Genomic DNA, 15,424 nt, shown 5'->3' with positions numbered 1-15,424 from the left:
TGCCACCATAGGTTATGAATGTACAACTTCAGAATAAACAGATTTATCTAAAGCACTCGTTCATAATTAATGTACAGTTTGAAGTGTAGCTTCACTCATAAGATTCCAGAACACTAAGTTCTTACCTGAACTGAAGCACTGTGGCTTGTAAAATGATGTAAAGACACGATAAAGCAGGCAATAGTAACAATGTAAAACAATTAGTTTGCTAATAATTAAACCTACAACTTGTTAACTTCAGCTACAGTATGTGGATACCATAGCAGATTACCTTCTTTACGTGAAATTGGTGGAATTTAAGGGAGAAACCATTACAAAGATAAAAAAATTTTGACAGTGAAATGTAAGCAGTAATGATATGAGTAGGAAAAATATGTGGCGTGGTTATGTGACAAGAGCTTGAGTGAGAGTGAAAGCTGAAGAGTGTGTGTGTGTGTGTGTGTGTGTGTGTGTGTGTGTGTGTGTGTGTGTGTGTGTGTGAGAGAGAGAGAGAGAGAGAGAGAGAGAGAGAGAGAGGGGGGGGGGGGGTGATGATATTCATTAACATTAACATAATCTCATTGATTTGGAGGAGGATGCTTTTAGTTATTGAAAGCTCTTATGGAGACACAAATTTATTGCATTACTCAAAGGATCTGATTGAATTTTTGGAGAATATGCGTGTTCTTTTCACTTTTTCATTCTCTCTCTGTGAAGCAGTTCATTTTTGTTTTATTTTCACAATCATATTTAGCAGTATTAAGTCTCTCAGATGAATTAAGGTGTAAGCCATAGTTTACAATCTCTTAATAATTCACTCACTAACAGTCAAATCCTGGAGCTTTCATTTTATCATGGACATCTATACTGCAATGATTGACAGAAATTCATTTATTCCATTTCTTTTGTGATGTGATGCAGATGATATACTGTTAATCAGTTTTGTAACACTAAATAGTTCAGAATGTTTGGAAAGTTTAGAACTGTGGTAGCCCTTTTAATGTCAAGATGGTGATGATGAAATGTATTCTTGTAAGTTACTGGACACTACCTGGACAAGTTAGCAGAAAAAAAATGTATCATATCTGGAATCCTTTCATATACAGAAGGAATATTCAATGAAAAATCACACCTTTTTAAGTGAACAGAAGTATTTCAGTTGCCAACACAAGATAACATTGAAAAGACAGAAAACTATCAGTGAGATGGTTCTAAAATATGAAGAAAGATTTAGAAAACAGCTGATAGTAGTCAGTGAGTCTTTGCTTTGGCTGTAGTAAATGGATGGATAGCACAATTAAGTTGATGCCAAGGTGACATTTTGGCTCAGGGAGTCATGAACGTAGACATTTATTTAGGTGGATATGAGATGCACGATAGTTTTTTTTTTCTGCATCCAAATTTGACATTTTGAGTGCACACTTCATAGTTGAGTACTGTGTCATCAGTCTGAACCTGAACCTGTTGAACATTGACTTCATTTTCCTAAGTACCTGCTATGTATGTAGAACTAATTTAGTAAGAAAAAAATCTGCATTTTATGGAAGAAACTTTAGTTTTCTAAAAGTGATATAAACACTGTATGAGAATGAACTTTACGACATACCTCACCAGATGCCACAGCCTCGCCTGGTATGAACAGTTCTGGATATATGTTGTCAAGATACCATTTAAAAGATTTGCAGCCTAACTTCTTGCGGAGCTCCTTCCTGCCACTCACATCACCATAATCACCCTGCACAGATACAAGATTTCAGTTATCCAAACATATTATATGACAAGTTGTCTTTACACAATGGCTGTTCAAAAAGTATATAACTTTTATTTATAAAACAAATCTTTATCCACATACATTTGTTTGACATTAGTCACCTTCAAAGTAGTCTCCTTCAGCTTCTACACACCTCTTCAAATGCTCCCAGAAGATTTGTTGGGAAGCCTCTTTTGGTATGGCGCACAACTGCTCCATTGAATTGTACATAACATCCTCCCTGTTCTGAAGTCTGGTCTCTTTAGAGTCTTTATTGGTCTAGAGAAAAGCCAGAAATCAGTCAGTGCTAGGTCACGCTAATCTGCCTGCTGCCCCCATGTCTGGCCATTTGCATTTCACTGCTTCAAGAAGGTGACGCAGATCCGTTTGGTAGTACTGCTTATTGTCATTAGCACCTCTGGAGTGTACTCATGATGGACCGTGCCATTGGAATCAAAAAAGGCTATTAGCATGACTTTCTCATTGCTATGGACCTGCCTCACTTTTTTGGGTCTTGGGGATGATGTATGCTTCCATTGTGATGACTGGAACTTTGTTTCTAACTCATACCCATAAATCCTGGACTCATTGCCAGTGATTACTATATTATGAAAGCTAGGATCACTGTTTACAGTATTCAGCATGCCCTGTGCAATCTCCAACTGAAGTTGCTGCTGTTCAGTTGTTAGCAACTTTTGCACAAGTTGTGCCAAGATCCTCTTGAGGTCCAAATGTGCTGTTAAAATGGAGTAAATGGAACATATACTAATTTTAACCTCATCTTCTAGTTCCTTGATCATCATTCATCTACCCTGCATCATCAGAGTCCTTATGTTATCAGTAACAACCTTATATGCAGATGTTGAGGGGCCATGTGTACGTGCTTCACTCTTCACTGATGACTGGCCATCTTTGAAGCAGTTGTACCACTCTTTTATCTGAGTGGTACCCATTGCTTCATCCCCAAAAACTTTATATTTCAACTTGAGAATAGCCAAGTTTAAAACAAAATTTGATGCAATAATGTTGTTCCGCTTTTTTCAACATTTTGCCCACGGCCACTGCTTACACACGTTCACTTGTTAATGGCAAGCCAGCGACTGGTTGTTTTCACAGTCATGGAAAAAAAGAAAAATCAGGCATGCACATTACATATGCCTACAAATATAGAGAGCACTAGTGCCCCAATAGCACTGTTGGTTTCAACAATAAAAAAACAATGTCATATATTTCTTGAACAACCCTCTTATATATGAGAATTAAGCATCACATTAAACTGTTGTATTACTTAACATAGAAAATCTTATTCCACCAAATCAATCTTTCTCTTTAGTGTTTTTCTATTCCTTTTACAATTTTATATAGCCATGTATGAATCTTGTTTTTCGTACTGCTTTTGTGTTTTATCAGATTATCATGCATCGGTGTCGAAGAAATGATTACCTCTGAAATACTTTATACATATCACAAAATATACAGGAAGATTATACTTGAAGTTTCAGTTTAAAAATGCTGTAAAACAAGAGCCACTGCTCAGAATGATGTCAAATTTAAATGAATTATTATCAGTGAAGAGGGAAACATTATTCGTGGTGCTGATGGTGGTGTTGGTGGTGGTGGTGGTGGGGGGGGGGGGGGGGTAGGGGGGGGGAAGGTGGGGGGGGGGGGGGGAGGAAGTACTGCAAGCAACACAATATGCAAAATAAAAGATGTGGGGAACAAATCTGTATCTCACTTTGTGTCCGAGATGCTCAGAATGACTATCGCAATGTGGGATTGCATGTTACTGGTAAAGATCTTTTCCAAGAACAATGACCGCTTCAGAAGTTCTGGACACTTGAGGGTATGAAAAAAGGCATTGGTCCAATGTCTTCAATGATTTGGAAGGATGGTTCTCTTGAAGTGCAGTGTGGCAAACGGAGGAAACCAACTGACCTAATAGCTGTAGAAGATGTGGTCACAGCACTGCAGGAGGGGTCGAACTTTGGTTTGCAAACATGCAGTGCATGGGGGAATTACCTGAACTTTGGACAAACCTGTGAACGTGATGTATAAAATTCTATGAAACATCCTGCATTGCTACCCACACAAAATTACCCATGTTCAGTGATTGCTTCATGCTGGTCTGCCAGTGAGACAAGCGTGGAGCAGCTGCTGCAGAGGCATTATGGAAATGCTCAAATTATCTGCTGTCATTGCCCTACAGCCCAGCTGTCCAGATTACCTGATCTTAATCCATGTGACTTCTGGCTGTGGTGTGATCTGAAAGATGCTGTGTTCAATGCTCCGATTACAAATTTAGCTGAATCAAAGGCAAGCCTGGTGCAACACATTCTGTGTGTGACCCCTGAGACAGACCAGTTGTTGTTGAACTTGGTGTTTCCTGGTTTTATCTTGAGGTAGAAAACAGTAGATAGCATACTGAACATGTCTTGCACTAGTCTCTTGCTAATTAAAAATTGATTTTTACTTTTTATGTGATTTTTTGGCCTCAGAACAATTAAAAACCAAGCTTTGCAATGAATTCAGTTAGTATAGATTTAGAATTCACCAGTTTGCTGAGTTTCTTTTTAATGATATGGTGGAGCAATGGGACAGATGGATATTCCTTTCCAAATATAATGCTTCAATAATTTTGGCAGTGTTTGTGAACTGGAGAATTAAAATGGCTATTGTTATTTTCTTTAGTTTATCATTTATAACATCTGCCTGGGGAGATGTGGTCTGCTACTTGAGATATTGGAGTCATAAGAAAATTAAAGATCCAAGCAGTAAGAAAACCAACTTTTGGCTACAGGATACTTTTCAAAATTAATTTTGCAAACAAGTATTTCACAGAACTTTCAAGTTTATACTGCTGTGCCATACCATATTGGATAGAATTTGTTATTGTAATATCATGTAGCAAAGAAATGTTATATAGTTTTCATTAACAATATTGAAACACAAGCCTTTGGACATTCAAATTTATTTCTGATGTCTTGAAACTTACCAAGTCATTACCAACCCTTTGGTAATAGTATTTAGCATATTCATCAAGCCATACTTCAGCTAATCTGATAGAATTTCTCTTCAGAACGTTGACTCCAGACCGCCACTTGTATGGAGACCGCTTACGAAATATATGACCCACATGTGAGCAAGGAACTATTTCCAACGTACCGCCACACATCCATGTCTGTAACACACAGGTACTGTGAATAATTCTGATTTGGTTTTCATTAGAGTTACTAAAATCATAGTTCCTGCTAAATAAACAAAATATACTGGAAATTTACGATTAGTAGTGCATGTGGAACAGAAAAAAGAGTAAAACAAATATAAATTAAAAAAGCTTCACAACACATAGGTCATACAATAAATATACATTTTCAGATTTTCAATACTGTGTTATCACATCAACTGATATTAACACTTTGCCGTCCGCACATCTCCTACAAATCTATTCACTTGGCGCCGGCAGCGCTAATTCAGATTACTCGGCTTGTTGCTGACTGTCCTTGACATTATCAAGAGATTATAAATTGTTAAGTTTTACTAATCTCATCATTATTTCTCATAAGTTCTCTACCCTGTTCCCCTACTTTCATGAAATTTCGAGGACATACATATGTAAATAAATCCATTTTTTTGGTCCATATATTTGTTCATTTGCATTGTTTTGGTACTTAGTATTTCTCTTTCATATGATATGCAACAAAACACTCTCCAAGATGTAATGCAACTCCAGAAGACTTGCACATTAAGTTTTTTTTGTTCTTTTTTAGTTTTTGGATCATACATGGCAGTTTCCTTATTTTCGTTTATTCATTTCGGAAATAAGTATTAGTTGGTGTTGCTTTATATGACCTGAAAGTCTGTCAACGAGCTTATGGTGAGATGTACACGATGTAATGGCAACCTCCAAGTTTTGCTCAGAAGCAGGTATCCACAAATCAGGCACTTTCCATAAAAAGTCGTGAAATCAGAGACTCTTGTGTTCTGTACTATGCATTAAATAATTCACAATTAAAGGGCTACATGCAAACCTTTTCAAACCATTTTACAGTTTTTCTGTATATAAGGCAATAACTCAAATACTGGTCTGCCCGAGCCACTCCATTCATGTATTTGTTGTAGTCTAATACACTTTCAGGATTTTTTACTGTGTAATTGATTTTTCTACATTTTCTTTTAATGTCAGTCAAAGTCGCATTATGTATTGTAGAGATCATTCATATCGTTTTAGTTTCCGAAGCTCTCTGTATCAGTGTGAGTACTTCACCTTTCCGTTGATGACAAGTTTCAAACACATTGACTTTCGTGCACTTTAATTTTTCAGGAAATCCTCTACATTTTCCTATCATTCCACAAACTTGAATTTTCTTTTCAAGTAACTTCTCTGATAGTTCTACACTGTTATAATAATCATCCATGTACAGGTGATGCCACTTTTCATAAGAAAGTGTCAGTAGTTCCATCACTGTGTTTGTTAAAGGCTGTCCAGCACCAGAATATAATTTGAATGAGGAAATGTATCCTGTACTCTAATCACACAGCATCCGAATGAGTATGCTATATTTCATAATTTTCGACGGATTGTAAACTTTAAAATTTAACCGTCCACGCCATTGTATCGTTCCTTCATCAATTGAGGTGTTTAGACTTGGATTAAAAATTTGTTTAAACTTTTTGGAAAAATAATCAATTACAAATTGCACTTTGAAAAGCCGCTCCAGTTTATTGTTGTTGTCAGATAAATGTAAAAATGATAACATTTGTCCGAATCGGTTGTGGGACATGGTTTAGTAAATTATTGGCGTGTGTATCAACAGATTTGTCAATCAATAATCATCGATCCTTGCTTTTTCTACAGTTATCATAAAGATAGCAAGCCCAAACTATTTTCTAAGTTCAGGACCCATAATGTCAACAAATTAGAAATTTTTAAATCCAGTTTCCTTCTATTGCAGTTTTGACTGTAATACTTGTTGGTTTTATTGCGTCATTCCCAATATATTATTCTACAATATCCATGTGCTCTGTGTATCTTTGGGAAATATGTCTGGACCCAGAAGAGCCTTCAAATGTATTATTGGTCATCAGTAAATCAAAGCCTGACTACTGTGCACTGTCTCCTTCATCTGATTCATCTGAATTGGTTGGCAATCGTAGCATTCGCCAAATTCATATTGGACGTATTTCACTATCTTCCGACAGTTCTGGTTCACTTTCTTTTTTTTCTGTTTTTCTTTTTATTTTAGTTTTTTTAATCCAATGTCTTCTTCCCAATTGGCCAAGTTGTCTGGAATGTCAAACAAGACGCCCGTACATTCATCGTAAATAGTCATATCGTTTCTTTCATCTTCCATGGTGAAAGGGCACAATCATTTATAAAAACAAAAAACTTGTTGATGTGTGTAACTTATTGTTACCTAAACAAAACACCAACAAAACGCAAAAGATACTAAAGCGCTGTTGCCAGCCACTGTGCGATACTATGCACATGACACCAGTGTGGTGTCGCCGGCCATTTACCACTATTTCCGCGACACCACAGTGGTGCTGGCAGACAGTAGTGTGTTAACATCAATGATTGTAGCAAATATTCATGCTATCCAAAACAGACAGAGGCAAATAACTGCATATTATTTCGACGTTAAATGATTACTGTTCAGTTGCTGGGGATCTGTGCATGAATGAATAAGAAATAATATGAAATTGTTTCTATAGAGTACTTCTTCTGGCAGCAGGTGTGTCTCTAAACTTTAGCAGATGTTTAAATACAGGATATTTCATGTTCCTTTAGAAATTACCACAGGTACTTAACACTGAAGTGGATAAATAGTACTGATATTTGTATTCACCCTTTGATATATGTAGTTACCTTGAATGAAAGTTCCAGATTTTCTCCACCCCAGATATCAAACCCACTGTCATAAGTTCCAAGGCGCTCAAAGAAAGCCTTGTCAATGCTGAAAAGCCCTCCAGCCATTGTTGGACTCCACACAGGCTCAGCTGCATTCTTATGCCTTTTCTTTTCATGCTCAGGTACTGCATGCCAGTTGAACTGCAGAAATGGTTGTTAGTTCAATAGTGAAATATGGTTTTATAACAGCACAGACATGTATCTGAAAATACTGTAGAGCAAGGAGCTTACAAAAGTAATACTTCTAATTCATACAATACATATCTAGTCTAACAGTTACAGTATGAAAGACTGATAGGCACTAGTGCTCTAGTTGCTATCAAACTAACTTTCCTATCCACCATAGAGCTTCCATTGAATGCAAAAGTTTTAGACATTCTAATGATTTGGAATTTAAACTAAGCTGCCTGCTTTATGTTAATACCATGATGCCTTGAAGTCCTTAAAACCTGTCATTTGCGATTACTGAAACCACATTAGTTTCCATCTTTTTACTGAAAAACATCCTTAAGGCACTTAATTTGGAGTGAAAAGTGTTATGCAGTTCCTTTTTATACAATTAGTAGCCATCTGACCTGGTGAGCAAAGTTATCACATTGTTATACCATTAGTTTTCTCATTCCATCACCAAAGTAATTCATGCCCACAGCAGACCGATAGACAGTGAATTAATAGAGAATTGATCTTGGGTTTACGTTTTAACAGTATAAATCAGTAAATAGCTTCAGCACTTGCGCATTCATGCATTCTGAAACCTTCCACTTACCCTTCTAGTTATTAAAGCTTGAGGCTTTGCAATTGATTGCCTCTGTTGTTCACGAAGAAATGATTGTTAAAGGCTGTCCAGCACTGGAATATACCTTGAATGAGAAACTGTATGCTGTACTCGAATCGCGCAGCATCTAAATGAGTATGCCATATTTCATGATTTTTGACTGATTGTAAACTTTAAAATTTAACTGTCCACGCCATGGTATCATTCCTTCATCAACTGAGGTATTTTGACTTTGATTAAGTATTTCTTTAAACTTTTGAAAAATAATCAATTACAAATTGCACTTTGGAAAGCCGGTCCAGTTTACTATTGTTATCAGAAAAATGTAAAAATGATAATATTTGTCTGAATTGCTTGTGGGACATTGTTTTGCAAAATATTGCTGTCTCTATCAACAAATTCATTGACCAATAATCATTGATCATTGCTTTTCTACAGATCTCGTAAAGATAGCAAGCCCAAACTATTTTCTATTTTGGGTCCCATAACGTCGATAAATTTGGCATTTTTTTAATCCAGTTTCTTTCTGTTGCAATTTTGACTATAGTACTTGTTGGTTTTATTGCATCATTCCCAATATATAATTCTACACTATCCATACGCTCTGTGTATCTTTGGGAAATATGTTTGAACCCAGAGAGCCTTCAAATGTATTATTGGTCCTCAGTAAATCAAATCCTGACCACTGTGCACTGTCTTCTTTGTCTGGTTCATCTGAATTGGTTGCCAAATTCATATTGGACGTATTTCACTATCTTCCGACGATTCTGGTTCACTTTCGTTTTTTTATTTATTTTTTTTAGTTTATTTTTTTTTATATCCAATGTCTTCTTCCCAATTGGCCAAGTCTTCTGGAATGTCAGACAAGATGCCCGCGCATTCATCGTAAATAGTCTTATCGTTTCTTTCGTCTGCCATGCTGAAGGGCCCAAGTTTCAGGTTAAACACATTTTTTGGTCCTATTTAACATCTTGCTGGCAGCTCAGCTCATTAAAGATGGTGCACTAGCTAAAATAAATATCAGCTATATAACCAGATCAGCTGAAGCTAGCTCAAAGAACAATCCTGACATCAGTATAAAGCTCTCAGGTTTTCATCTGAGTTAGTTTGTCAAAACGATGGGAGTGGCACTTATGAAAAGGTCACACTGTTTCAACAAACTCACTCAGTTGGAAACCTGAGAGCTTTATACGAGTTCAAGTCACCGAGGAAGACAACAAGACCACAAGCTTGATATTTACGTCAAATTGTTTAGGAAAATGCCATGAAATGTAGATGAAGATGATATGATTAGGATTTGAATGTTATCCCAGTAACACTGAATGGTTGGCTAATGTACAACCAAAACAAATAACTTTTGTCCATCTCAACCAAAGTGATTATGCAGTGAAGTGTCACTTACATAACTGAGAAGTTTAAAGCTGCTCATTAGTGCTAAACAATGGACCATGGGACAATATAGCAAAGTTAGAAACTAAAGTCTTTCAGCTGTATTTTTTCTGACTTCCTCTTGCAGTGATTTTATGTTCTTGCTGTGGTAGATGACCTCAGTGTCTTTAATCTATGTTAATAAATTATGGATATATCCTCTTCTCCAATTATAAATATATACACATATGATAAACAATTTTAGTGAAAATGGACTCCAGTAAGACAGGTCTTTTCTCAAAAGATTGAGTGGTTTCAGCTGCTTGACAAAATGTAAATGATTTGTCAAATGAGGTACTGAGGGTATTTTCTGTGAGTAATTACTTTAGAATAGTAGCCATTCTATAAGTATAACTAACACATGTTAAACAATGTGACTTTTCAAGCTTTTCCAGTGTATCTGCTGCAAATGCACTTCTCAGGCTTGCTGACAGATCGTATTGTTAAATCACATGATATTTCATCAATGCAACTGCTTGACATCTTCAGGTGGTGACAGTTGCTGCTGTCACTGCTGCAAGGTGCAGATTCTTGTGCCTTGCAGCAGTGGTAGCAGCAACTGTCACCACCTGAAGATGTCAAGCAGTTGTGTCAATGAAATATTATGCTATTTACACAAAATGATCCGGCAGCGACCCTGATAGGGGTATTTGCACATGTTAAACAAGATTTGCATATTTACTGCCCTGCATTAAATACACAAATATAACAGTAATTTTGAAGCCACTTGCCTGGAGGTTCCAGTCAAAACCTCCAACATTAACACCACCTGAATCCCTCCAGTGGTATTCCAATGTTGTGTCATCAATGACATCAATGACAGGGCAGACCACTGTAGTTGGATCTCGAGCTATACGATCCAAAAGAGGCTCCAACCAGCCTGGAAACAAATAAAAATGTACATTGTGAAAATTACACATGTCTCTGGTATATTTTAGTGTAGCATAATTACTATTCATCTCATACAGTGCAGTCCCCAACAATCACTCTTTCCTTCTCATCCCATCTGGAAAGTCTCCCCTAAATTGCAGCTCTCGGTGACTTTTCCAAAAGCTACCACTTTTCCTAAACCTCTCCAGTCCTTTTCCTTTGACCCTCTTCTTTCCCCTTCAACCCTTCTGCCAGAAGAAGGTGCAATTGACTCCAAAAGCTTCCTGAAGTATAACCTTCTTTTACGAGTGTGTCCTCCTGTCGCTCCTTGGTCAGTAGTTATCTGTTCAATTATATCGTAATTACCACTTTTGTATTTCTGATAAACATGTGCACTGTTGATGCAGTTTGTACATACAGAGTGGGATTGTGTCACATTTTGTTTGTGACCTTTTGTTAAACAGTGACTCAACAAGAAAACGGGAGGGGCATTTTGTAATTTTTTTGAGGCAAGTTTTGAAGCTATTGAAGCCATCGCACTATTCACTTTCAAACTAACAGCATCTAAAGTTTTGCACAAGCTTATAAAACAGCATTATAGTAAATAGTTTATGACACTCAGTATGCACATACAGAATGGTAAATAATAGATATTTTATTTCTATTTAAAACATAAGTTTAGAAATTATAATACACATTGGAATTTGTAGTTAATGAATTAAGCAAGAATTGAGATATGTTTACAAATGGAGAATGGCACAAAGCTGAAACGCCAGACTATTTAGAAATTTAGCTTACACTAATTGAAAAGTGTGAAATAGAATGGAAGAGCAGAAATTATGGGAAGAATGAAGACAAGGGTTAAAAAATCAGATGCTGCTTAGTAGTGGTGCTAAGGTTTGTTTATGATTAAGTGAGAACTGTATCCACAATGGCTTCAAATTTGTTCTCCTCTAATTTTTTATTTGATAACTGAAGGACATGAAACAGCATTTGGTAGTTTTCATCATCACTCAACACCTGCTTCTCAGTGTAATGTCAGACTTGTACAGTCTCCAGGTGTACTCATGTATGAGTAATATCTGTGTTATAGCTCTGTCTCATTGATAATATAAAAATTACTACAGTCTAGGAAAGTAATACACTACTGGCCATTAAATTGCTACACCAATAAGAAAAGCATATGATAAAAGGGTATTCATTGGACAAAAATATTATATTAGAACTGACATGTGATTACATTTTCACGCAATTTGGGTGTATAGATCCTGAGAACTCAGTACCCAAAACAACCACCTCTGGCTGTAATAACAGCCTTGATATGCCTGGGCATTAAGTCAAACAGAGCTTGGGTGATGTGAAAGGTACAGCTGCCCATGCAACTTCAACACAATACCACAGTTCGTCAAGAGTAGTGACTAGCATATTGTGATGAGCCAGTAGCATGGCCACCATTGACCAGACATTTTAAATTGATTAGAGATCTGGAGAATGTGCTGGCCAGTGCAGCAGTCGAACATGTTCTGTATCCAGAAAGGCCCATGCAACATGCAGTCATGCATTATCCTGCTGAAATGTAATGTCCACTGTTCTAAATGCCGTCAATGCGAACAAGAGGTGACCGAAATGTGTAATAAATGGCACACCATACCTTCACACCAGGGGATATGCCAGTATGGCGATGATGAATACATGCTTCCAATGTGTGTTAACCGCGATGTCACCAAACACGGATGCAACAATCATGATGATGTAAACAGAACCTGGATTCATCCGAAAAAATGACGTTTTGCCATTCGTGTATCCAGGTTCGTCGTTGATTACACCATCGCAGGCGCTCCTGTCTGTGATACAGTGTCAATGGTAACCGCAGCCATAGTATCCGAGCTGATAGTCCATGCTGCTGCAAATGTCGTCGAACTGTTTGTGCAGATGGTTGCTGTCTTGCAAATGCCCCCCTCTGTTGATTCAGGGATCGAGACATGGCTGCATGATCCATTACAGCCATGCAGGTAAGATGCCTGTCATCTCGACTGCTAGTGATACAAGACCATTGGGATCCAGCACGGCGATCCGTATTACCCTCCTGAACCCACCGATTCCATGTTCTGCTAACAGTCATTGGATCTCGACCAACACGAGCAGCAGTGTCGTGATACGATAAACCACAATCATGATCAGGCTACAATCTGACCTTTATCAAAGTCAGAAATGTGATGGTACGCATTTCTCCTCCTTACACGAGGCATCACAACAACATTTCGCCAGGCAATGCCGGTCAACTGCTGTTTGTGTATGAGAAATCGGTTGGAAACTTTCCTCACGTCAGCATTTTGTAGGTGTCGCCACTGGCACCAACCTTATGTGAATGCTCTGAAGAGCTAATCATTTGAATATCACAGCATCGTCTTCCTGTCGGTTAAATTTCGCGTCCATAGCACATCATCTTCGTGGTGTAGCAATTTTAATGGCCAGTAGTGTATTACCCATTTCAATAATGCACAGTAACTGATTTTGGTCTTTGGTACTGTGACGACAGTAGGCTATGGAGTTTAGCTTTTGCAATTTTTTAAGGTACTGAGAAAATTCTATGATACTGACAGTGAAATCTGTCTCATTAAAATTGTGGTACTGTGCAGTAAATTCTAAAGATTGGTGCGAGAAATTGACAGCTAGCTCTCATTGCAAGGAAACGGAGGTCACAAAAACATAATAATCTTTCTTGGTAAGGACAAAATACTATCTCAGTTAGATAAAGATGAAGACAGACTTGTCTGGCATTCACCTAGAATGATTTGGGAACACTGAATGACTGGAAGCAAGTCAACGTGCAAATGCTGTGGCACCTAAGAGTCTCAGATATTTTTGCAATAGGATGACATGGAACGAACTCTTAAGGCTACATGAGAAGTGGTTTACTAAAACAAGTAACAAAACTGACCTCCTTGCTGCTGAAGTGTCATAAACCCGAAGGCTTACACCAGGCTGGGACACAAAAAATGACTTATTTGTCTCATAAAAAAACACACTCATAATTGCAAGAGTGGTGTTTCAGAATTGAATCTGCAAATGTTTTAAAATCTTTACAGATCACTGCTGTAGGGATCATGGATATAAAAATCATACTAATTAATAGCTGATGCTAGGTGTACGAGAATTCTTCCCATGCTCTATTTATGAAAGTAATGGTAAGTAATCTTTGTATATAATGCAAAACAATGTAATCTCTGCAACAAACTTAACAGTGGTTTTATGGAGGGAGTTGGTGCAATAGTTAAAAGCACAAGAGGAAGAGATTAAAATTCTTGACTGGCCATCTTGACTGCAGTTTCCCGTAGTTTTTCTAGCATGCCAACATGATGATGGCAAGAAGGTCAAACTCAGTTCAATTCCTTCTCCCACTAGTCTCAAATGGAAACTGTGTTTCCTTTTTGTCAACAGGATGCCTTTCAAGCAGGTGGAGGAGGTATTATCACACAGAGGTTGTCTACATGGGATGAAATGCGACCCCTGATGTGTGCGACAGAAACAAGGAAACTACTTTGTTATTGATGAATGTTCCTACACACGAGGATGCTTGTGTGGTCTTCCAGCTCATTGGACTTCAGTTCTACAGAGCGCATGAATGATGCCATCAAGCCAGATGCGCAAATCTTGGATGCAGCTTGGAACAATCTCTGTGAGCTGCAGGTGGAACTCAAGTAGTCATGGATTGGGATGCTACCTCAATGTTTCTGATGCCTTGTAGAGTCACATGCAGACCTGTTTGTCTAATTCTTTTACTAATGATGTTAGTATTCTCTTGCAATTCTAGGTGATTGTTGTTTTGGATGTCTCTAATATAATGTAGAATTTGGTGGGTATAGAATTGGCTTAGTCTCAAGGGAGTGCTGACAAGAAATCAGTGACATGCATGTTGTCATTTGCGTGAAGTCATTTAGAGGTACTACAGAGAACCTAAATGTGTACAGCCGGATTGGGATTTGAAAACTGTTATTTTCAATATGGATCAAGTTTAGCAGTTGCTGTGCCACCCAACTCTGTGGTTGCTAAATAAAACACAGCTGTAACTTTCATCGGAGGCAATAAATTTAGAGGGTCTACCTCTATTTGAAAATCATGTTTAGACTGTGACTTCGAGAAACTCATACAGACAGTTATGATCATTGTGATGATCATCATCAGCATCAAGATCTACTACTACTCAGGCACGATTAAAAGATGTTCACGTGTAGCTTTCAGCCACAGCCTTCATCAGGAGAGAGAGAGAGAGAGAGAGAGAGAGAGTGTGGTGTGTGTGTGAGTGTGTGTGTGTGTGTGTGTGTGTGTGTGTGTGTGTGTGTGTGTGTGTATCATCTTTACGGTAAGTAGCAATCTAACTTTTTCCAGCACAACACCCACACACATAAAAGACAGTTGTAAATGACAAGCTTTAGGAGCCAGTGACTCCTCCTTCAGGCAGAAGGGGAAGGAAGAGAGGTAAAGGAAGAGGACTGGAGAGGTCTAGAAAAAGGGGTAGATTTCGGGAAATTCACCCAGAACCACAGGTCAGGGGCGACTTACCATATGGTAAGAACCTGCGGATTCCATATTCACATGCAGTTGTGAGATCTCTACCAGTTTGAGCAGCTATACTGCCTGTCAATAAGGCATAGTCTGAGAAAGCATCGTACCGTATGGTAAGTCTCCCCTTACCTGCGGTTCTGGGTGACTT

The 15,424-nt window shown here is 37.9% G+C and overlaps 1 protein-coding gene across 7 annotated transcripts in view; it reads right to left on the bottom strand.

Moving 5' to 3' along the window:
- Window positions 1-15,424, bottom strand: part of LOC126354517 (putative polypeptide N-acetylgalactosaminyltransferase 9) — a 1,011,821-nt gene that overhangs the window by 19,351 nt on the left and 977,046 nt on the right. For all 7 annotated transcript variants that reach the window (XM_050004230.1, XM_050004237.1, XM_050004234.1 and 4 more), the window contains 4 exons: window positions 10,572-10,720; window positions 7,596-7,778; window positions 4,722-4,907; window positions 1,586-1,714 (listed from right to left, as the gene is read on the bottom strand). In XM_050004230.1, the coding sequence (XP_049860187.1) occupies window positions 1,586-1,714; window positions 4,722-4,907; window positions 7,596-7,778; window positions 10,572-10,720 (647 nt within the window). The remainder of the gene's footprint in view (window positions 1-1,585; window positions 1,715-4,721; window positions 4,908-7,595; window positions 7,779-10,571; window positions 10,721-15,424) is intronic.

This window comes from Schistocerca gregaria, chromosome 3 (genome assembly GCF_023897955.1).
Source record: "Schistocerca gregaria isolate iqSchGreg1 chromosome 3, iqSchGreg1.2, whole genome shotgun sequence".
Lineage (NCBI taxonomy): Eukaryota > Metazoa > Arthropoda > Insecta > Orthoptera > Acrididae > Schistocerca > Schistocerca gregaria.
This window is presented reverse-complemented; position numbering and strand designations above follow the sequence as displayed.